General features: G+C 36.5%; 4 protein-coding genes across 4 annotated transcripts; 3 read left to right on the top strand and 1 right to left on the bottom strand.

Moving 5' to 3' along the window:
• Positions 1–1,086: 1,086 nt before the first annotated feature.
• On the top strand, positions 1,087–6,696 carry LOC126708069 (zinc finger BED domain-containing protein RICESLEEPER 2-like). The gene is made up of 5 exons (XM_050407890.1): positions 1,087–1,308; positions 1,445–2,134; positions 2,252–3,048; positions 3,124–3,549; positions 6,431–6,696. The coding sequence occupies exons 1-5, from the start codon at positions 1,115–1,117 to the stop codon at positions 6,694–6,696; spliced, it is 2,373 nt and encodes a 790-aa protein (XP_050263847.1). The 5' UTR covers positions 1,087–1,114.
• A 5,455-nt stretch (positions 6,697–12,151) lies between these two features.
• On the top strand, positions 12,152–14,485 carry LOC126709849 (signal peptidase complex-like protein DTM1). The gene is made up of 2 exons (XM_050410205.1): positions 12,152–12,678; positions 14,186–14,485. The coding sequence occupies exons 1-2, from the start codon at positions 12,434–12,436 to the stop codon at positions 14,271–14,273; spliced, it is 333 nt and encodes a 110-aa protein (XP_050266162.1). The 5' UTR covers positions 12,152–12,433; the 3' UTR covers positions 14,274–14,485.
• A 2,039-nt stretch (positions 14,486–16,524) lies between these two features.
• Positions 16,525–17,122, top strand: LOC126709807 (multifunctional methyltransferase subunit TRM112 homolog A-like). Its single transcript, XM_050410148.1, has one exon. The coding sequence runs from the start codon at positions 16,605–16,607 to the stop codon at positions 16,971–16,973; it is 369 nt and encodes a 122-aa protein (XP_050266105.1). The 5' UTR covers positions 16,525–16,604; the 3' UTR covers positions 16,974–17,122.
• A 1,162-nt stretch (positions 17,123–18,284) lies between these two features.
• LOC126709183 (uncharacterized) lies at positions 18,285–23,268 on the bottom strand. The gene is made up of 8 exons (XM_050409299.1): positions 22,818–23,268; positions 22,570–22,710; positions 22,167–22,394; positions 21,290–21,497; positions 20,516–20,652; positions 19,369–19,449; positions 18,881–18,947; positions 18,285–18,804 (listed from the first exon to the last, which is right to left on the bottom strand). Exons 1-8 carry the CDS (start codon positions 23,117–23,119, stop codon positions 18,502–18,504), a joined length of 1,467 nt encoding a protein of 488 aa, XP_050265256.1. The 5' UTR covers positions 23,120–23,268; the 3' UTR covers positions 18,285–18,501.
• Positions 23,269–23,827: the final 559 nt, after the last annotated feature.

Below are 23,827 nucleotides of genomic sequence, written 5' to 3' on the forward strand. Positions count from 1 at the left end.
CCTCAGTCCGACCCTCACAACCCTTACTCCCACACTCTGTCCCTCAGCGTCTCTGGTACCCTCCGTCCCTCAGTCCCTCAGTCCGACCCTCACAAGCCTCCTTCTACTCCTGGTTACGGCAGTCGTTCGCGTCTCTGGTACCGTCGGCGTCTCTGGAACCGATCCGAACGTCGTCGCCTGCTTCAAGATCGCCGATCAGGACGGGAGTGATCTTGGACTTTCGGTTTCATCACCTACTCCAACCGCAATCACTGAGGATCTTGGACTTGAAGTAATCACCTGCAAGAAGGTTCGTCCTTCCACACAACAATGCCGCTCTATTTCCTTTCTTTCTATTCAAAATTTTTTTTTTTTTTTTCGTCTTCTATTTTGCTTCGAATTGTGTTTGCATTTTGTAATTTCCATAATGTGTTTGTTGTGTATGATATTGATATGATCAGCCCTACGTTTCAACAATCTTGTTCTATTTGTTTGAAGTAATGAATTACTTAGGGTTTTATGATGGACATTGCAATTGAATATTTTGTTGCTTTGGATTAACTTGTGATTTTTGATTTAGTAAAGCAAATGTTGAATTATCCAAAAAAATAGAATCAAATATTTAGTTTGTGGTTTTGGTTCCTTTGGATCAGAACTGATGTGTCATTCTTATTATTATGCTTTGGAGAGGTTGCGGCAGTTGGTGTTGATTATTGCTTTGTTTACGCAAATTGCGTGTATTTGATTTCATGGATTTGTAATAGTTGAGCTTGCTCTGTTTTCCGTGGCTGTTATGGTGATGCTTTAGATTGCATTGAAACTTTTGATACCATGCTACTTGAATTACCATTGGGTGAACATTTCTTTCCCCAAGTTGCTGAGAAACTTGGTAAGTATGGAAAGTTAGAACTTACAACTGGACAAGAGAAACTGTGGTGCTTTGGGTAGACAATTGGATTATCGTGTGGTGACCAAGGTTGCATCAGTTTGGGTGGTTTTAGTCTGGTACAAATCAAGGTTTCAACAAAGTTTATTTTCAAATTAACTTTGTTAACTTGTATTTCTTGTGAAACTAAGTGTGAAATATGGTAGTGAAATATTGTTTTTTGTGTTTGTTGGGAATGTAAAGCCTAAAATGGAGATGGAAGACACAAACATAAACACAAACAAATCTGATTCTTCCTCGCCAAGTGGCTCTCTCTTAAGAACCGGACGTTGTCCCTTGCAAACTATGCGGTCTCCTTTGCCATTTTCACGATCACCCTCACCATTGTCGCCTGGCAGCTCACCTTCAGGATCACCATCACCTTTATGTCCATTAAACAACGAGTAAGTGTTTGAATTTGTTGTTAATCATGTTTAATTTGTGAATTTGTGTAATTATGAATTTGTGCCTATTAATTAATGAGTATGTGTAATAATAAATTTGTTTTAATTCTAACCTCCAAACTTTTGAACCAATTAGGAGTCCGAAATCCCCGATGGTGGACTTAGAGGTAGAGGAACAAGAAGGGAGTCAAGGAAGTCCAGGGACAGAGGAAGAGAGAGAGCAAGAGCCTACAAATGAGGACTTGGATACAAGTAAAAAAAGAAAGACTACTTCAGATGTTTGGTCTCATTTTACAAGGAAGAAAGTAGAAGGAAAAGTTAAAGCCCAATGCCATCATTGTGGCAAACTTTACTTGGGTGATTCAAGCCAAGGTACAACCCATTTGCGTAATCATCTAGCAAGATGTCCACGGATGAAGTTTAAAGATATAAGACAACAAGTCTTAATTAAACAACAAAATAAGGTGGATGAAACTATGAGTTTAAGTAATTATCAATTTGATCAAGCTAGAGTTAGGAATAAGCTTGCTCGAATGGTCATCCTACATGAATATCCTCTTTCAATGGTTGATCACATTGGGTTTAGAGAATTTGTGACGGATCTTCAACCGATGTTTAAACTTGTCACAAGAAATACTTTGAAGAGTGACATTTTTAAAATCTATGATAATGAGAGGGAGAAAGCTTTGAAGATCACAAACAAGAATGGAAGTAGGATGGCAATTACAACTGATATGTGGACTTCAAGTAACAAAAAGAGAGGGTTTATGGTCATTACCGCTCATTTCATTGATCATGCTTGGACGTTGCAAAGTTGGGTTTTAAGGTAATTTTTTTATCTATAAATTGAATGTTAAAGATTTTACATTTAGAATGTTTATTGAGTTATGTTAAATTGAATGTTTATTTAGTTATGTTATAATTATTCCTATTATTTTTCTAGGTTTGTTTATGTTCCTTCTCCACACACGAAAGATGTTCTTGCCAATGTCCTTGTTGATTGTTTTTTAGAGTGGAATATTGATAGGAAGTTGTCCACAATAACCGTAGATAATTGTAGTACTAATGATGCCATGATAAGACTTCTCTTGAATAAGCTTGATACTAGTTCTCTTATGTTGGGTGGGTCTATGTTGCATATGAGATGTGCTGCACATATTTTGAATTTGATTGTTCAAGATGGGTTGTCTCTTATTGGTGATGGTATTGAAAGGATTCGTGATAGTGTGATTTATTGGACTGGATCACCAAAGAGGAGACAAAAATTTGAAGAAAATGCACGTCAATTGCGTGTTCAATGCACCAAAGAGTTAGTTTTAGATTGTAAAACTCGTTGGAATTCAACTTACTTAATACTTTCTACTGCATTGATTTATAAAGATGTTTTCTCGCGTTTGGCTAAACGTGAAATATCTTATACTTGTTTGCCATATGATCATGATTGGGAGGTAGCCAAAGATATTTGTGGGAGGTTGGAGTTGTTTTATAGTGTAACTGAGTTTTTCTCTGGTCGTAAGTACCTCACAACTAATATGTATTTTTCTTTGGTGTGTGAGTTGAAAATTGCATTGAATGAATGGAGTTTGTCTTCAAGTGAGATGATAAATACGATGGCCGAAAGCATGCTTGCTAAATTTAATTCTTATTGGGCTAATGTTAGTGTTGTTATGGCTGTTTCTGTTATCTTAGATCCAAGATATAAGATGAAGTTATTGGAGTTTTATTATCCTAACATTTATGGTGTTAATTCTGATTTGGAGATTGAAAAAATTAAGAATCTTTGTTATGATTTGCTTGATGAGTATGGAGATGTAGATGAGTCTCCTGTAGATAATGAAGGAAATTCTCATATGCCTGCAAGTACTTCAAATCAAGTGGCACAAATAAAATTTAGGTTGATTGGGTCAATGTCAAGGTTTGATGGGTTTGTGAACAATAGTTCAAGTAGTTCAAAGAAACATGGGAGTGGTAGAATGAAATTTGATCATTTCATTGATGAGGGAGTGTTGAAGAGGAGTGAAGACTTCGATATTTTGGCATGGTGGAAAAGTAATGGTCTCAAGTATCCTACTTTACAAAGGATTGCAAGAGATATTTTAGTCATTCCTGTCACAACTGTTGCTTCAGAAGTTGCCTTTAGCACTAGTGGGAGACTTTTAAGTCCACACCGCAGTAGGCTACATCCCAAGACTATAGAGGCAATGATGTGTGCTCAGAATTGGTTATGGAGTGAAATCAACGGTTAGCAATTGTCTAATTTTTATTTATAAAATCAAAATTGTGTTTTTATATTTGCTAGTTACAATTTGATGAGATTTATTACATTTTTTAATTCATTGTTGTTGTAGGTTCTTCAATTATACCTGGAGATAGTACATTTTAATCCATTCTTAATGATGAGGAGCCAAATGAAGATGATGGGAGTTGTGCCACAATTGATGGGAGTTGCATCACAATTGATGAAGATTAAATATTTTGTATTAATTTAGTAGTTTTTTTAATTTCTTGGACTTGTTGAATTAATTTGTTGGTTTGTAATTATTCTAAACTTGTGGCCTTGTGGGATTTATTTTGTAGCTTTTTAATTTCTTGGACTCGTTGGACTTTTGATACTTATTTCTTAAACTTGTTGGATTTATTTTATTTTTATGTTTAGCTAGTGATTATGATTATGATTATGATATTAGTTATAGTTTATTGGTTTATTGATTTATAATTAACAGGTGATTTATTGATTTATTATTAGTAGCCTATGATTTGGCATTTGAGCCATGTTATTTATTGGCATTTGGGCCATATTATTTCAGCTTGAATTGCATTAGAATATGCAGGCTTAATGTAGGCAAAAATAAATTTGGGCTTAAATTTTTTTTTTTTTTGGTTGGATTAGGCCCAAAAATGCAGGCTTAATGTAGGCAAAAATAAATTTGGGCTTAATTTTTTTTTTTATATTTGATTGGGCCCAAAAATGCAGGCTTAATGTAGGCAAAAATAAATTTGGGCTTAATTTTTTTTTTTTTTTTTTGCATGGGCCACGAATTGGGCCCAATCCCTAAACGGGGCCCGCGGGGCCCAGTTGGGGAGGGTCTGGGCCCCGGAAAAAAACCCGGTACCCTAAACGGGCCGGGTCCGGGTTACGGGTCTTGCCCCGCGGGTTGGGTCCAGGTATGGAAAAACCCGGCCCGAACCCGACCCGTTGCCATTCCTACTCAAGGGAATGGGCAAACTGAAGCTGTTAACAAAGTAATAGTCAATGGACTTAAGAAGAGACTGGATGATGCAAAAGGAAAATGGGTAGAGGAATTGCCACATGTTCTCTGGACCTATCGAACAACGCCCCGACGTTCAACAGGGGAGACTCCCTTTTCCATGACCTATGGAGCCGAGGCCGTCATCCCTCTAGAAACTGGATTCCCAACGTTAAAGACCAGTACATTTTCCTCAGACAGTAACGATGGGATGTTGGAAAAAATTTTAGACTTAATTGAAGAACAAAGGGAGAGTGCAATGGTCCAATTGTCTTACTATCAGCATAAACTCAAGCAAGGCTATGATAGTAATGTGAAGCTGAGGCCATTAGCCGTAGGAGATCTGGTGCTGAGAAAAGTTCTGGGGACCACCAAGAATCCAACTTGGGGAAAATTGGGGCCTAATTGGGAAGGGCCTTATCGGATTATTTCAGTAGCCGGAATATGAGCCTATTATCTGGAAGACCTAGATGAAAAAGCTGTACTTCATCCTTGGAATGTAAATAATCTCAAGAGGTATTATTATTAATAAAAGTAGTCTAGTTTGGGTTTTTCTTTTAATTTATATTAATCATGCATCTTATGTTTCCACACCCTATGATATGTATTGAAGTGTTAAACAGAAACTAAGTTATGTCAGGTCCTCGGATCACAAACTTAGTGGAAATTAATACCCTATGATGTGTGGTGAAGTATTAAACAAAAACTAAGTTATATCAGGTCCTCAGATCACAAACTTAGTGGAAATTAATACCCTATGATATGTATTGAAGCATTAAACAGAAACTAAGTTATGTCAGGTCCTCGGATCACAAACTTAGTGGAAATTAATACCCTATGATATGTATTGAAGTATTAAACAGAAACTAAGTTATGTCAGGTCCTTGGATCACAAACTTAGTGGAAATTAATACCCTATGATATGTATTGAAGTGTTAAACAGAAACTAAGTTATGTCAGGTCCTCGAATCACAAACTTAGTGGAAATTAATACCCTATGATATGTATTGAAGTGTTAAACAGAAACTAAGTTATGTCGGGTCCTCGGATCACTAACTTAGTGGAAATTAATACCCTATGATATGTATTGAAGTGTTAAACAGAAACTAAGTTATGTCAGGTTCTCGGATCACAAACTTAGTGGAAATTAATATGATATGTATTGAAGCATTAAACAGAAACTAAGTTATGTCAGGTCCTCGGATCACAAACTTAGTGGAAATTAATACCCTATGATATGTATTGAAGTATTAAATAGAAACTAAGTTATGTCAGGTCCTCGGATCACAAACTTAGTGGAAATTAATACCTTATGATATGTATTGAAGTGTTAAACAGAAACTAAGTTATGTCAGGTCCTCGGATCACAAATTTAGTAGAAATTAATGCCCTACAACATCTACTGAAGTGTTAAACAGAAACTAAGTTATGTCAGGTCCTCGGATCACAAACTTAGTGGAAATTAATGCCCTACAACATCTACTGAAGTGTTAAATAGGAATCTATGAACATCATTTAATGTACAATCCAAGTACTGAAGACCCAACTTTATTCAACTTTTGAACTTTCCATAAAGTTTCAATTGATTAGAAAGAAGACGTATGTATCTAAAATGCCTCCCTGAGACCTCGTAGTATTAATGCTTATCACCCATGTTTAATCACCAACTGGCGATATTTATAAGTAATACTTCCCCATGCAAAAAAAGGATAGTCAAAATGAATCCATCCAAATTACAATAACACAGTAAACAAGTACAAAAATAACATAAAGCAGCAATAGCGGTAAGCAAGTAAACATAAGAATCCTTACAAAATTTCTAATCAGATTACAAAACAAGTCCTATTTTTTCAATTTAATTTGGATCTTTGGAGCTTGGCTGGCTGGTTTGTCTGCCTCCGAGGTGGTGACTTCCCCTTTATCCTTAGTAGCTCCCCCAGCTGGCAAGACTGTGGAGGCCAAATCCTGTTGGAAACTTTGGGAGGCCACCTCTGCCTCAGAAGCGGTTGCAGTCTTGGCTAAGGAGGCTTCTAGAGGGGCAATATTCTCTTTAGCTGGTTCTGGCTGGCCAGGAGGAGGAAGACTTGGAGGCAAAACCTCCTCATTGGGGTTAGCGGTTGAGGGGGTGACTTCAGCTTAATTGGTTGGAGGAGCTGAGGGGTGGATTGCTTCAGGATAGAATACATTCTCTGGCCTCCTTAACTCGGATGAAGCCTCAACCCAACACAGTTAAGGGCCTTATCCCAAGTTTTGGCACAGTAGATGCGGCACACCATTGGCACCTCGACTCTCAGAGCCTCCTCAGTCTCAACTATACCGACCTCATAGCCTCTCTGCTCAATTTCATTCATTGCCTGTTCAGCCTCGATTTTTGCTTTCTCAGCTTGCTCCCTGGACTTTTCAACTTGCTCCCTCAGCTTTTGTGTTTCCTCCAAGTGCTTTTTAAGGGTTGCAACTTGCGCTCGAGCTTTTTTTAATTCTACATTTGTCTCATGCAAGCGGTTCCCCTGGTCCTCGGCCTGCTTTTGATAGCCCTCCAAGGCCGAGTCAACGCTCTTGCGAGCTTGCTCCTTTGCAAGTAGCTTTTTCCTCGCATCGGCCAAATCCTGTTCGGATTGGGACAAAGTCTGTACAGCCCTTGCCCGTTTCTTCCTCTCATCATCTAGCTGATTGGAGCAGATATTGAACATCTCATCCAGCTTGAAAGTATTTTGAATAATCTGCAAGGAAGAGGTTAACACTATAGTTAGTAAAAAGTACATATCAGTGAGTAATGATCACAAAAAGAAAAAAGAAAAGAGTCAGCTTCTTACCATGCCCAAGTATCTTTTATTGTTGAGGATGAGCTCATTCTTCCTCACATTCTTTATTTCGGCCATATCTCTTAGGAGCAATAGGGCCTCATCTATAGCCGAGGCTATGTGGCATCTAATACCGCCGTTGAAGTCTCTAATAGATGCATCATCTCGTAGGGGCTCCCCGCCATGCATAGGTGCTGGCAACCATGCTTGTGGCTCAGAAAATTGGGTATCAAACCTCTCCTGGCCTCGCGGAGCTTGGTGTCTGGTTTTTTGTTGCTTTGCAACTCACTGGACATCCTCCTCGCGAGTAGGATGAGACTTGCCAACGTCCACCACCTCCTTACCCTTCTGTTTCCTGCACCTTTTTAACTTGGCAGCATTAGGTCGGACTGGCTGGTGAGGAGCAGGAGGGGGAGACCTGGAGGGAAGAGAAGGAACTTGGGATTGAGTTTATTTTGCTAGTGCATTCTTCCCGGGTTGACATTCCATCAACTCCATCAAACTTCTTTGGGGCTTCCTTTGTATCCCCATCTCGTCAGAATCTTCTTCGGAGCGTATGGATTGATCAAAAATCCCAAAGTCGTCCGAGGAGTCTGAGAGTTCTACAACTTCTTCCTCTTCTTCTTCCTCTTTCTCTTTCTCTTCTACTTCCTCTTCTCTGAGGGTAGGCTAGGATGAAGAGGCTCCTGTCGAGACGTCGGCCACAAAAAGGTGCTTGGTACGGGATGTATCTTGGGGAAGTGGAATACCTTCTGGAACAATGAACCCCTTGAAGGCAACACTGATACGGTGAAGCCGAGGATTGCGGGCTCTGATCATGCACTTCGGTGCCTGGAAAGCAAACGATAGGGGGGTATAGCTGAGGATTAAATGTGCTGGCCGGAGTTGGCTGTCAGTTTCGTTCACGTATATCTCGGCTTTCAATACCTTATCCAAGTTCGCGTTATTGACTAACCTAAGGTTGGGCTTTGTGTAACGTCTATCTGCAAAACCATTGAATTGAAGTGAAGCGTTGTTAGAGATAGGAATATCAAGACTCAAAATAAAAAAATGTATATGTAAACCAAATGTTATGAATCTATGACTACAATCCCACCTGGTACTCCTTCCTCCACGGGGCATGGCAGACCATCATGCCATTCCCCAGAAAAGATAAGGAAATCCTCCTTTAGTTTCTTGTTCGAAGTGGGAAGGCACTGAATCAACCTTACCTCGGGATATCTGGACTTGAGATAATACCCATGCCCCTTCAAATGGTGGAGATTGTACACCCAATTCACGTCATGATGGGTCAGTTTTAGGTCCATCCTCTCGTTCAAAGTATCTATACTTCCCAGGACCCTAAACATATTTGGGGCACACTGAGTTGGGGATAACCTAAAGAACCTAAGGTAGCTCCTAGTAATACTACCCATGGGGATGGTCATCCTGCCTATAACCACTTTCCCTATTTGTCTAGCGTCGGCCCATTTCCCTTGGGCTGCGTACCTCATACCCACCGTAGAGGGGATCCTATACTTAGAGCGAAAATTTCTCATACCTTCCTCGGACTCAACTAGACATCGAAACGTACTCTTCTTTTTTCCCATTTTTCTAAAGGATTTAATAGAGAAATTAACGAGTTTAAGATAAAAGCGGTAAAGGTTTTGAGAAAACTTATAGGTTTGAAAGAGGGACCTCGGACAAGATTTGAGTATTTGTAGACGCCAGGAAAACGACAAAAAAGGAGAAAGACAGGTTCAGTGTATGAGCTCTAGAACTATGTGATCACTGAAGGTAAGAAAGAGAATTGATTTGAGAACGCCTTTATAGTCGTGTAGAAATTATGAGCGGTAAAGTTCCCGCTCGCGAAACGAGATAGACCCCCTTACCGTTCGATTTACATTTCATCGTTGAACGTGGGGAGATAGGGGCGTCGCCAAAATTTAATGCTGTCACGCTCGGGATGCTGAAGTGTCAGAAGCATGCCCCAAGACATAGACGGGTATGGGCTCATGACATCAAAATCCATCTTTTCTCCTGAGGAGTCGAAAAGCAAGATTTTGAGGGGCTATTGTGGGGGCCGGTTAATGAATAAATTATTAAAGTCTAGTTAATTGGGCCTGTGGCCCTTCCGAGGACGTAAATCTGTCCGAGGAGGCCCATATCAGGTTGTAAGGTTAACCAAACAAAAGGAAGAGTATATATCACGTAAGGTGAGTTCAATATTCGTTCGAGGACAAAATCCTTCTCGACAATATGAGTCCGAAGACGACCAGAATGCCACCTTGTTACAAATGTACTTCGGAGCTACGTTACCACTAAAAGTGGGATATGGGACCAAGGGTAAGAAATAAAAGGCAAACAAATATCTATAACAACAGCTGCCTCCGCATTAATTGCCTCCCAACCAACTCTCTGGCCGCATTAATGTGGAGGTGATGCCTGAACAGTGATAAAGCAGCCTTACAGCTGCTAGTTGGAGGTTCCAGAAGGTGTTAGATGGGACAGAAAGAGATCCCCTGAACCCAACTTACACGTGTGTGGTGAAGATGATATCAAGAGGGCAGTATATAACATGAAAGAAAGCATTGAGGCAGGGAGATCGGGAGGCCAAAAACAAAGAATATTCAGAAGAAAACCTTATGAACCAAAGAATTGAATTTGTTTCAAGGATAAATTGATCGTTATATTTGTGTTAATCTATCTATAAATGTGAGGTTTAATCGTTTTTCTTTTAGAGTTAACATAGTTCTTAGATACCCACGCTCTACAAATTTTATTGTTTGGGCCTTTAACGTACGAACCCAATACCAGTTTGGGATTGTTACAAATTGAGTCCTTAAAACATGCATATAGGACTATAAATGAAACAAGTTGTTTCTGAATAACTCAGGGCTCGATTTGAAAAAGAAAAAGGAAAAAAAAAAAAAACTTGTTTATATTCATTTATTTAACAAGTGAGCTAAGCTCAAGCTCAAGTTTAGACTCGACTATTAAACGAGTCAAACTCAACATAACAATGTATCTGTGAACAAGTTTGTGAGTGTAAGACTCAAATTATATATATATATATATATATTCTTGAAATTGGATTATGATAATTTGTAATAATTAAGTTCCTTAGATATTAAATTGTCATTATTGAAGAAATTTATTTAATAATTAATGATTGGACAATCTTGTAATATGACTTTTGAAAAAACAAGATAATATGGTGCAAAATTAAATACAAGGTATTCACACCTACATTTCCAGCCAACTCCAAAGCAGGTTACTACTCAGTTTGAGCAACCTTATTTTGTAGGATAACACCATCTAAAGGCCTGCTTTCCCTAGCAGGGTTCAGGCCCAAAGACGGAATTATGAGGAATGGGTCATGTTGTCTAATATGGGCTAAAACCCTTGATCTAAGCTGAACCCCTATTTTGCACTTTTCATCCAGGGCCTGGTTTTAGTTGAAGCCCAACTTTGACTTTAGGTAAAAGTACTTAAAAATTTGTTCATAGTACCATAGACTTACTTATTTTGCTGAAACTGAAATTTTTTTGTTGAAAGTACGGTAAATAAAGATAAAAATTAGCTGAAATAGTATAGTGGGACCCATAAATAATACTAAAAAGTACAATGAGACCCATAAATAGCAGTAAGAATAAGTTGAATAGTAAAATAAGCTGACTTTTTTTTGGAGCCAAATGCATACTTAAAAGATTATTAGATAACTTTTTACTTTATGCATTAATTTTTAAAACCTTTTTTTTTTCTTATTTTATACTTTTTCAAAGTACAAGTTTATTTTAGTATATTTTTAACAAAAAATTTTCAATAAAAAAGTTAAATAAATTGCTCCCAAATAAACAGAAGCAATTTTTTTACTCCTTACGCAAATTAGATTTCTCAATTCCTTTTCACAGAAAATAAGCACAACATAATTTTAGGAGCGAACTAAGAAAACTCACATCATTTTTTCTTTAAGTGTGCGTTTGACTCCAAATTAAAAAGTCAGCTTATTTTACTATTCAACTCATTTTTGTTACTATTTATGGGCTCCACTATACTTTTTGATACTATTTATGGATCTAATTATACTATTTCAGCTAATTTTTACCTACAGTATTTTTAGCAAAAAGTTTTCAATTTCAGTAAAATAAGTGAATCTCAAACAAACCCTAAGTGTAAAAAAAAATAAAAAATAAAAAAAAAATAAAGAAGAAGAAGAAGAAGAAGAAGCAAATCAACTAGAATTAGTTCTTTAAATCACATCAAAATACAACAAAAGTAATTACGAGTGTCCAATCAAAAGTAGATCGGTGGTTGGGTTTCTACTTTCTACATCACAAGTTGAGACAAGGGTGTTATATGCAGGGTTCTACTCTTCTAGAGGACGAGACAAACATTTGTTCGGGGAGCATAAAATAATTTATACGAATATACCCCGTAATAAATTAAGAGACCGTTCGGAAAGCGTTTTTCTCAGTATGTTTGCATTTGGCATTTAAAAGATAGGTCCCACAGTAATTGTGCACTTATCAGCCAACTCCAATTTAAATGTAGATGATATATTTTGTTGGGTCTCACATGACACTATTTATATTTAAAATTTATATTGTTACAGTGTTTTTAGCAATAAATTTTTAGTTTTCAACAAATAAACAGTATTTAAATAGACCCTGAGCCATCCCAAATGCCTTAAAGATCATTTTATTTATAAATAAACCGGACAAGTACGACTGTACAACTATATTTTTAGTTATCCAAATTCCACAAGTATGGAAAACTCTTTCCCTAGTTCCCTGTCTCTCCTCATATGTTTTCCTTTGATGGCTCGGATCCCAAGTGCAAACAAACACACTGCAAGAAAGTAGATTTATTGCTAATGGAGTATAGTGTTTATTAAGAAGTTAAGAACAGCTTAACAGTTAAAAGCCCGCTAGTTGGGGACTGGCATTTAAAGCAGTGCTCAACTACCTTAGCCAGTTAAGTGTTTCGTGTCAAAAAGGCAAAGTAGTTCTACATGGCCATCCCTTTCCATCACCGTCATCTTCTTCATTATATTAATACTCCTAAAGCTTGAGCAAAGCATCTGAGTCTATATCCATGGCAAACGATGCAGCACTACGCTCCTCTCTGATATGGCTAGCCGCAATCATAGTGGTAGTTGGGATAAGCACGCGTTCATTCAAGAAAATGATGGCTACGTACGTGGTGGGTGGGCTTGGAATTGCTGGGGTTCTCTTACCCGATTGGGGCTACTTCAACCGTGATTTCTCTAGGTGGACCTCACCGGTTACTGCCGAGGAAAGGGCTTCTCATATTGCTTCTACAAGATCTGGATCGAAAAGGTTATTGGTTTCTTCCTTTCTTTTTGTAACTCAACTTTTCAACTTTAATTTTTTCTTGTTTTGGATTTAAGCATTGGGAAAAAGGAAAAGAAAGAAACTAGGGGTATTGTATTGGGTTGTCCTAGTTTTCAATGAATGTTATAAATTTCTTCTCAATTAAGCCAAACGACATGGTTAGAAATGGAATTATTAGTGTTCTTGATGGAATTTGGACTTGGGGTTAGCGAAACCACATTAAAAACAAAAATAAAAACATTTAGAATGCATTAGTCCACCAATAAGTCTATAGACACCTCCCTAGGTACGTACTTAGGGGAGAGGGGTTTGTGATTTAAGACCCCAGAGAGGCAGTGGTGGGGTAGATTAATTTAGGATAAATTTCTAACCATGATATAAAAAATAAATGTTTCACAACTGTGGAGATAAAAAGTTATTAATGATGAATAATAAATAGGTATGTGTTGTTAATAACAACTTGTTGATTTAGTTGTGAAAATTGATTTCTAATTATAACAGTACTCTATCAACACCAACCAATGTCTATTATTAATGATATGGATTATAGGCATTGTCAATGATTAAGGTCACAAGGTTGCACCATACACAAAAGTCTTTATTCTATGAAAATTAAGAAACGTGATAGGTAGGCAGCCTTGCCATAGTTTTAGAGAGATTGCTTCAAACTCATGCATGTGGCCTATTGCTTGGACTGAGGGCACTTGTTATCGCATCAAAGTCCAATCTCTAACCACACAACAATATGGATAAAAAAATTCATGCTCGGTTAAGATAAGGAGCATGGTTAGGGATGGAGATTTTGAATGCTCATTGTAAAAATTTTCCACTTCTGAGATTTGTATCAATAACTAGATGTGGCAGTAAGCGAATCCCCTTTAAATCCAGTTCTGCAATTTATGCATTTCCTTAAAACTTAAGTGCACCTCTTTGGGACGCAGCACAGATCAAAATCAGTATCACCTTACATGTTGGTCTGCCTGGTGTATCATATGGTGGCTCCCAATGGTGTAGATGGAGATGGCCTACCATATTTTTGGACCAAAAATATGGTAGAATTAAAGATTTTTTGGATGTAGCTTTTTACTAAAGATTATTTGCTTAAAGTTGGTTAAAGTATAATTGTATCTAGAAAAAGTAAGGCTTAAAAAACTTTACATAAACAAATAATCTAAAATACTAAAGAAAAAGTTGTTAACAAATGCCGAGTGAGATTGAAAATGGATTATATGAACTAATGTTTTGCTTTAGTAATCTACATTAATAGGGATGATCACCAACATTTGAGATGATCTGATCTGATCAATTTTAACGTACATTGAAACAAATGGCTTGTCATTCACATGGTGTATAGTGTATTTGAAGAATTAGGTCAATGTCCAAGCCTTTATAGGTCAATGTCAGTGATCTTAGGACCCCGAAGGCTTGACTTAAGTAATTGAGGATCAAATGTTTGCTGATTTGTTTTGAAAGTTCCTCTTTTTCTTCGCAGGTTTAAAATTTACCCTATCAGAATGACTGTCTACACCACCGTATATGGTTTTGCTCTGTACAAGTGGTGGGTTTTTGTATCAAACTAGTGAACTAGTGGCACCGTGTTCCAAGAGCATTCTGGTATGCCTGCTTGCTGCTTGTAATATAGAATGTTCGTTTGGTTTGTTCAATTGTAACTTTGAAGTTTGAGTGATTCCATTTGATATGTTTGTATGCTTGGATTGGATATGGCACTGACAGATGACCATACATCTATATGAAAAAAATAATCAACAGTGTTAGTGTTTTTTATTCCCTATTTTTGTCTTTCACAATGGTGATATAACTGATGCTTCAATTTTGTAGCTCGGATTTTGATGGGAGTCCTCCAACCAAAACTAAAGTTACCGTTTTCAAATTTGGACAAAGTATTGGTTTAGAATTAAAAACTTCATTAAAAGTGTTGGCCAACCGACGACATGTTGTTCTCATCAAATATCTTAAGCGCCTTAAAACATTGTCTTCTCGAAACCAGCTGGTTTTCTAGTTAAGAAGATGAAATGCTCTACAATAGTAATCATATCTAATACTTTCTTCTAGAGAATAAATTTGATAAGGACTTGACGCAGACCTCCTTTTACACCCTCTCATTCAAGAAATTATAAGGTCCTCATGGTGGACAAGTGATATGGTCTATTATTCCAATAAAAGACTCTCATCTGTTTAAAATTGTTGAGTCAATATTCAGTAAAAGACTCTCATTCATAACACCTAATCATGTTATCACTCTTCACACTTCAAAATACTCTCACAGTCTCAATCAGCTACATAAACATGAAACATCACTCTTAAAATTTATATATATACTATAAAAATAAATAAAAATAAAAGAGATTCTTCAACAGATCAAAAACACAAGCTAGAGAAAGAGTGCATAAACTAGAGATAGTGTTGGTGACCTAATCTGATTTTGAAGAGAGGATCGAAGAGGCAGCCACACCAGACTGCCAAGGAATTGACAACCAAACGTTGCCCACTCGAATCGAGATCTCTTCAAACTTGGGCTACGTTGCCCTTTAATGGTTTGAGGTATCACTTTTGTTTTGTTTTTTTTTTTGTTTAACTTTTTATCACAGTAATATGAATTTTTATGTGAGTGAGAGTATTGTGACATATGGAGAGTAATGATGTGAAAAAGTGTTATGAAAGGGTGTAAACGGGGAGGGCTTACATCAATTCCTTGTTGAATTTATTCTCTTTAGTCTATGATTGCTTCTGCTATTCTAATCAAACATGGGAGAGGCAATAATACCTCAATAACAAAAATAGTATTCTAAAAGGTATAATAGAATATAAAATCTAACAAAAATCATAATTAGAAACATTCAACATAATAGCAATAATACCTTAATCCATAATAGCAAAAAAAAAAAAAAAAAAAAAATCCAATTAGCATTTAAGAGTAATTGGTAATTATTTAAAATATAATACTCCCTCCATCCCACTTTTTTTTGTCCTCTATTTCATTTTGAGATGTACCAAAATATTGTTCTATTTCTAAAAATAAAAGTCATTAATTACCAATGTTCCTATTATACCCCTATTAATTTACTAATTCAATTTTTTAATAAATTTTTTTAAGGGTAGTTTTGGAAACTTATACATTTTTAAAATGTAGATAAGACAATAAATGATATTCCCTTAAAAAGATTGACTTTTCAAACATGACAAAAAAAGTAAGAAGGAGGGAGTACATTGCATAACATTTTTATTAAGTGAATATAATCGTAAGAAAGATATTTATTTAAACTTAAAATATTAAACATTTTTCAAGAGGATTCTGAAACAAAAATAAATAAAAGAGAAATTCAATCAAGAACCTTCCGTTCTATGTTTCAAGTAAATATATGCATATAGATGTATATAGATGTATGCTACATTTACAACCATATCTATATGCTTGCCAAGAGCATTAATTGTTCCCATAAAAAAAAATAAATAAATAAAATAAAAGAGCATTAATTGTTCAACTGGCATCTTCTTGCATTTCTAACGGGATGTATAGAGTTTAAATCCCCTTCTCCATCTTATGTATTAAATTATAAAAAAAATAATAAAAAATACATTTTTATTTATAAAGGTATATATTTTAATTCAATTACATTTCTACTATATCATAATTCAGCCAGCTCCAGGCTATTGGGTTGGGCCATATGGATTAAGTGAGGAAATGGACTGAGCTAGAACTTGGGGTTAGGTTTATGCAGTGTTTGGGCTGAGTGGGTTTAGGGCCCTACGAATTTACCTATTCTACCCCTGTATACTCTAAAGAAAAAGGGGCATTTCCGTCCATTGAGTAACTTCAGCATCTTTTAGGCAAAAACAGCACCCGACCCAGCCACCCTCACCTTCCTCGACTTCGAAATCGTGAGACAGAGATGAGGCTGTTAACACACAACATGCTTTCATCGAACATCAAGGGCGTAAGCAACGGGTTTCCTCTTCGAATCGAGGTAGAGAAAGTGGTGGAGAAGCAAGTCGACTTCAACGCCGACTTCCTCCACAACATGTTTCCCAAGATCGAGTGGAAGGCCTTCGTCGACGCCGCTAAGACCGTAGGCTACGCGGAGCTCCCTGAGGAGGTCGATTCGTCTGCGCTCGAATCGGAAGAGTTCTTAAACAAGTTCCACCATGCCCTTCTCGAGCTCCACCTCGAGGAAGGCGCCCTTGTTTGCCCTGAGACCGGTCGCCGCTTCCCTGTCAGTAAGGGAATCCCCAACATGCTCCTCCATGAGGACGAGGTCTGAATTTTGTGTTGGTTTTTTTCTAGTTTATAATTAGGGTTCTTGGCTTTGCTAATAGGGTCAAGTGAAGCGATCACTGATTTGAATTGGAAAACAGGGTTTCGTTTCTTGGGATTTGTTAATTATGAATTTGAGTATTACCTCTTTTTTTATTTATTTTGTTTTTGTGGTTGTTTTTGAAGTATAATTATGTGCAAAAATTCGCAAAAAAATGTGGGTGACGCTTATTTATATTTGAGTTGAAATTCAAAAATTAGGGATAAACTAAATTTGGTTCTGACTTCTGGTAAACCCTAAACCCTGAGAAACATGTAATATTAATTCAGGTTTACTAATATCAAATAAAACAATCTTTGAACATTTGACATAGAGTAGGTAAAAGCATTGGGTGCACAAAAGCCTCTTGGAGGCTAGTTGCAAAGCACAGCGTGCACATTTTTTAATATATTATATAATAATTTCTAATAAAATGATAAATAACATATAATTATAAAAAAATAAATAAACTCAAAAAAGTAATGTATTTTGCTTAGTTAAAATGGATAGTGCAATTGCAGAGTTTGTGAAGTTCAAATTTTGAAGAAGTTATTTCAATTTCATAAAAATTTTATATGGTAAAATTGAAAATAATTGTTAATGGACATCAATATGATAATAATCTATGCATAGAAATTTATAAAAATACAAAACTGGAATAGCTATAATCAAATGAAGTATATGGTTCAATGAAAATAAATCGAACGATAAGAATAATAAATTATCCTTCTTCATGTCTTTCTATATGTTTAAAAAAAAATTTGTGCTTGTGTAATACAATGCTTTAAGAACAATGTCTGTTTAAAAAATCAATGTCCATGTTATTGCCATCAAGATCAAGGAGTTCATTTTAAAAATTCATATATCTTTCTAGCACCCAAAAAAAAAAAAAAAAGCGCACCTAAGCATGCTTGAGGCACGCTTCATTAATTGAGTATTTTTTCAACCAAGCTAGCACAGACCTTGGGACTTAGGCTTTACATTTTACATTGGATTTCCATTGGTCTTGCCTCCCCTCAAAATACAGTCCCATTTTGTTTAATATCACAATGTTATCAGAAAATGCAATCTTTATCAATGTCCCTTAATCACTGGAGAGAGGTAATGATTGTTATTCCTCTGCATTTTCTAACTGGAAGGTTAATCATCTCAGCCCCCATACAAGAGCAGCAAACACTGCACACAATGGCCAAGCAGAAAAAACATCCATTAAAGCCTTTTCTCATTTGAATATCTTCTGAAAGCACAACTTGAACCAATCTCTGACAACTATACAGATGACACCAAAAACGAATATTGATAAGGAAAAAATGTGATTCTGATTTCTTTTAGGCACGAAAAGTTAACGAACAAGGAATATATTAACCCTAAATCACTTGTAGCAACTAGATGCTGCAAGAATCATGGTACATACAACTTCCCAGCAATCAATTTGGGCGAAGTTTAAACAACAACATCTAAACCTCTCCACAATAATCAAAACCAAAACTAGCTTCTAACTATCTTTGCAGCGTGGGGTTTCACATGGAGAAGGAGGAGGCACGCCAAATACCCAATCAAGAACATTCAAGTACTTGGATCGAAACACTTCCCTTTCCTGGGCATAGCAGTGCATTATGATGGCTGTTGATAAGCTGAAAATCATCACATCAGCTCTCTTGAAATTCTTTGATTGTGGTAGATATCCAGCTCCAGACATACATGAGAAGAAGCTCTCAATAGCCCGTGCAAAGCAGTAGAGTGATATCTCCATTCGCCTACTTTTCTTCTCAATGGCCAATGCCAGGCCAGTTGGGAACTGCACAAGAACATAAAGGGTTACTTTTAATGCAAAAGCATGCTTTTGTGTAGTAGTTATGGAGTCAGTCCCATACCGTTCCCATTGCCACCATTGGAATGTTACATCTCTTGAAAATCCTGAAGAGCATGCATGTCCACATCCTGATGAACAATACAAATGGGATTTCTGAATATAACAGATCATTTTCTCAATGGTTAAACTTGTCTTTTCCATTAAAAATTACTAAAAATAAGAATACACCTGCATAATTATCAATCATGTAACATATTGAATTAAATAAAATATTACACATTTAGAACTACTTTCATTCACGTTTACTTTTTGCTATTCAAATAGGGTATGGATCCCTATAATATAGCCATATAAGGTTCAAAACCCCTTGGCACCAGATAACTTCTTGAGCTAGCAAGAAACAACATAAAAATAAAATTTAAATCAGGTTACAAATGAGAATTGATAGAAAACAACAGAATAAATCAGTAATATCAGGACAGTGCATGAGGGTTTTTTTTTTTTTTTTTAAATATATATATATATATAAAAAAAAAAAAAAGTGCTAACCACGCAGATGAGCAATATACGGATAGAAACAAGCTTGATCTTGCAGTGCCAAGAACACCTTTGCCTAGTATTGTGTAAGGCCTGCATGCAATCAAACAGATACATCATCCATGAGTAATGACCATCAAAACTTTAGTTTATTGACAAAAAAATTCTTTAATGGTTAAATTAAGGGAGGGTGGCTAGTGGGGGTTTGACCCTCAATGCCCAAGCACCAGAAGAGGTGCTGGAACCACTGGGGTATCTGTTGAACCCCTAGTTCACCTACAAACATCCAATTTATATTTCTATAAATTGTTGAAGTATGAACACAAATGTGTTATTACACAATGGTAGAAGACTAAAGGCATGTTTAAAAGTGGTGAAGTCCTTGGTTCAATTTAGGCTGTAGGGAAAAAATGATATCGACTTTATATAGGAACAAAAGGATGAACAGAAACAACTGATTAAAGAAATGTGCTTGACATTGGCTAGTTAGTTCCCATCAATGGAAGCTAAAACAAAATTTGTTTGGAAGCATGCCAAGAATCATATATATCACTTATGATAAGTTATCCATAAAATTGCATCTAGGAGCTATGATAATAATATGGGAATAGGATGTATTCAAGATAGCATTATCTAATCTGTCACCTTAAAAGAAACTATCAACACCACCGCACTTCAATTAGTATTCTCTAGCAATTATGGCCAGACTAGAATTTGACACTTTTTCTAGTAGCAACAAAGACCAAAAATATTAAATTGCACATTTGGTCCTCAACCTTTGACCTTTGTTTCAAAATTCCCCTTATACCTTAAAATGTTTCAAAAATGTCCTTACCAGCATCTAATAGATGGGAAATGAAGAAGTGGCAAATAGAATCATAATACTGAGCCCACTTTGATGACATGGAGTCTATGATGTGGCATGAATTATGTTTGCCACTTATATAAAATAAAATAAAAATAATTATGCCATGTTAGCATTTTTCATCCATCATATGACAATAAGGACCTTTTTGAAACAATTTTGAAAGTATAGGGATCAAAGTAAAACAATTTAAAGTATAAAGACAATTTTGAACAAAGGGCAAAGGTCTCACCAAATAAGCAATATAACCAAAAAAATATTATATGAATCAGGAAATATAACTACTTTTGTCACCTTTTCAGGACGCCCTTACGATGAACTATCAGTGCAGGCATCAAATATACAGGAAGATACACAGGTAACGCTCTTTTATAGGCTTGAAGAAGAAATGAAAGAAAATGTCCACTGCATGACTGATTTCCATGTATGATCTGCAAAAGAAATAGATCATTTTAAGTATAAAAACACAGAATAAGCATATGAGCAAAGTACAATTACACATGCTTCATAGCATGAGCTGAAAAAAAAAAAAAAAAAAAAAAAAAAAAACTTGACAATACATTGTTCTAGGATATGTTCTTCAAACAGAAATTGCAGAGTAAATAGATGACAGAAGTACTTTAACAAATCTGACAAAGCAACATATGCAACAATTCTACAGTATATGATAATATAAAAGGAACTATGGGAGGCTTTTGCTGTATATGTATCTTTGATTCTTTCTTTTTTCTTTTTGTTTGGGGTGGGGGGGTTGGAGGATCAAATTTCCTCATCAATGACCAGCTAAAATGAACTTAATATGAAAGACATGCAAAGGCTAGAATTAGGAAATTTGCACGATACAAGAAATTAATAATTCAGGAGAGTAATATTTCTCCCCATAGAAATCCTGGCTATTCAATATATTCAGGTGGTTTAATGTCAAATAGTTGCTGCATATGCCTATATTTGAGCACCCAATTTTATAACTTTATTTGATTGATTAATGAATTGAATTGCATATCTATGTACTAAATGTAATATAATCACTTGGTAGAACAAAAGTACAATATACACAGGAATGCATACCGAGCAAGGAACCTTCATTTCTGGATCTAGTTTTATGCTCGTGCCCAAGGCCTTGTAATATTTCTCAATTTCTTCCAAATTAGTAAAAGGCATGCCACATGCAATCTGTTTCACACCTTGCAGGATAACCTGATCCTTTCCACCATGTTTATTGAGAAAGGACTTGTATGATATAGGCAGACTCTCTTGGTTCAATATGTAAGCAGACCTGAAAAACAATATATAAATATAAATATGGTCATCAAAACAGATTTTAAGACCAATTGTTGTAACTAGTGAGTACTGTAACTTATAAAAGTATAAGAGGGCCAAATTTCCTCAAATCTGGACGATTGAAGCTGGCAGCCAAAGGATTCCACCATAGGATAAAGTTTACCTCCAAACCAGTTAGAAGGAAAATTCCTCCAACCACTACGTGGCAATTCACTTATGCTTTTAGTCACTTGACTTAAATTAAAGAGTCATGTGATTTAATACACATGGATGATTTTATAAATCATCACATAATGGATTGGATGAGATTCCTTCAAACCAGCTTGGAGTTTCAACAATAATTTTTTAAAAGTCTATTTATAATAATGATAATCTGGTAACATAGTACAGGGAACTGTAAGTATGCCGGTCTAATTTGAGGGACCATGTATAAATAGTATGCGTAGAAAATACACCAGGCATTGCCAGAATTATATAGAAAAGAACCAACCTACTATGAAAAAATCAATCAGGTGGTGAATTTTCTAAAGAGATCAAAAGGTAATGAGAAGCTCATACATTTTGCATTTAACCTCACACTGCATTGCCAGAATCAGATAAAAAAAGAACCTCAGTCTTAAAAGCAAATTAAACTTCAATTATGCAACACATTGAGGATACTTACAAAATTTGTGAAGAGGAGAGACACATAAGGAATATATCACCATGAGACCATGTCAAAGGTTTACAAATTCGGCCAAAACGCTTGCTCTTTATCCCACATCGCGATGCCAAGACTGCAGCACGCATAAGTATGTATATGGAAAGGGCCGTATGCTGTGTCTCTATTCCAGTCATCAGCATCGAAGGCCCCGCCACCGCCCCTGCCACCAGAGCCCTCCACCCTGCAGTCCTGAACTAGAGTAACAACACTACCCAATTACCCATCAAATCACAGCACCAACAGAACCAAAACCATATACTCTCCGCGAAACGCGCTATAACTGATAAATTAGTTAAACACAATTGATTCAAATTCAAATAAAGAGCAACATAGCAATTAACAAATGGAAGGTAAAAGAACATGCCTACGATGACCACCCAGAGCACCAATAATCTCATCCACGGAGACAAATGTACCAGCAAAAGTGCCAAGAAATAGACCATATCTCAATGTTTCCTTCACGGACCTCACAATTGCTTCACTATTTGTAAGCACCCCCTCCTTCCTGAACACCCAAACCGACCAAAATAAACAACAATTGTATAGAAGAAACTCACAAAAACAATAACAAAACGAAGAATTACAGAAAATTTGGTATTCGATGAATTTCACCTGAGAGAGGTTAGGGCCTTTTTTCGTCCCAAACGAGCAAGGATCGAGAAGAGAGCAAGGCCACCTTTGAGACCAGCTCCAATCGCGAACCCCTTAATCGAAGCAATGACAATTCTTCGAAGCTTCTCCGAGTCCGTCAATGGAATCGAATCGAACGAAAGGGAAGTGTAGGCATATGAGGAAGATGTATCTGACTTTCTGCAATGCGTGCAGCTCGGCTCACCGGATCCGTCGTGAGAACCATCATTAACTCCCGCGGAGCATGCGCAGCCTCCGGCGGCTCCGTCGTCGGAATGAGACATGGTGGCGGCTTAGGGTTTTTCCAGGAAATAGAGGATGGGAGGCTCGGCGAAAGTTGATACGGTAAGAAGAAAAAACCTGGTGGGAATTTTCGAAAGCGAGAGAGACAACAGAGAAAAGGACGAAGGAGAAAGAAAGTTCGCGTTTATATAAAATTGCGTGGACTCGACACGTGTGCGGGGCAGTTTTTGCGGCTTTTAAGGCCTACGTTGTACTAAAGTACTAACGAGTCAAGCTGGAAACACTTAACCCAACATTTTTCACGACAATTTATACAGCTGGTTGGATTGAATTGAGGTAAATTAGTTGGATTAGAAGGATTTTCCAAGAATATTCTTTTTAGGCGTAAATGTTCTTTTCGTCCCTACATTTAGGGGTTATTTCTATTTGGATTTTGCTAATGTGTGTCCTTAGCATGCATATTAATTTTTATTTTTGGAAAAAAATTTCTCGAGAATTGAAAAAGTAATGACAGTTTTTTCAATTCCCAAGAAAATGTTTCTAAAAATAGAAAACTTAATATGTGCCCTAAGGGCACACATTAACCAGACCCTTTATATTTTGGTCCCTACATTTTTATTTCACCACTTTTAGTCCTTAAACCAATTAACGCGTGTCATTTAAGTCCTTACCGTTAGCCAACTAACAGAAAAAGCTGACGTGGCTAACAGAACACCTTATTAGCTGACGTGATGCTGATGTGGTGATTA

This window comes from Quercus robur, chromosome 12, assembly GCF_932294415.1.
Source record: "Quercus robur chromosome 12, dhQueRobu3.1, whole genome shotgun sequence".
Classification (NCBI taxonomy): domain Eukaryota; kingdom Viridiplantae; phylum Streptophyta; class Magnoliopsida; order Fagales; family Fagaceae; genus Quercus; species Quercus robur.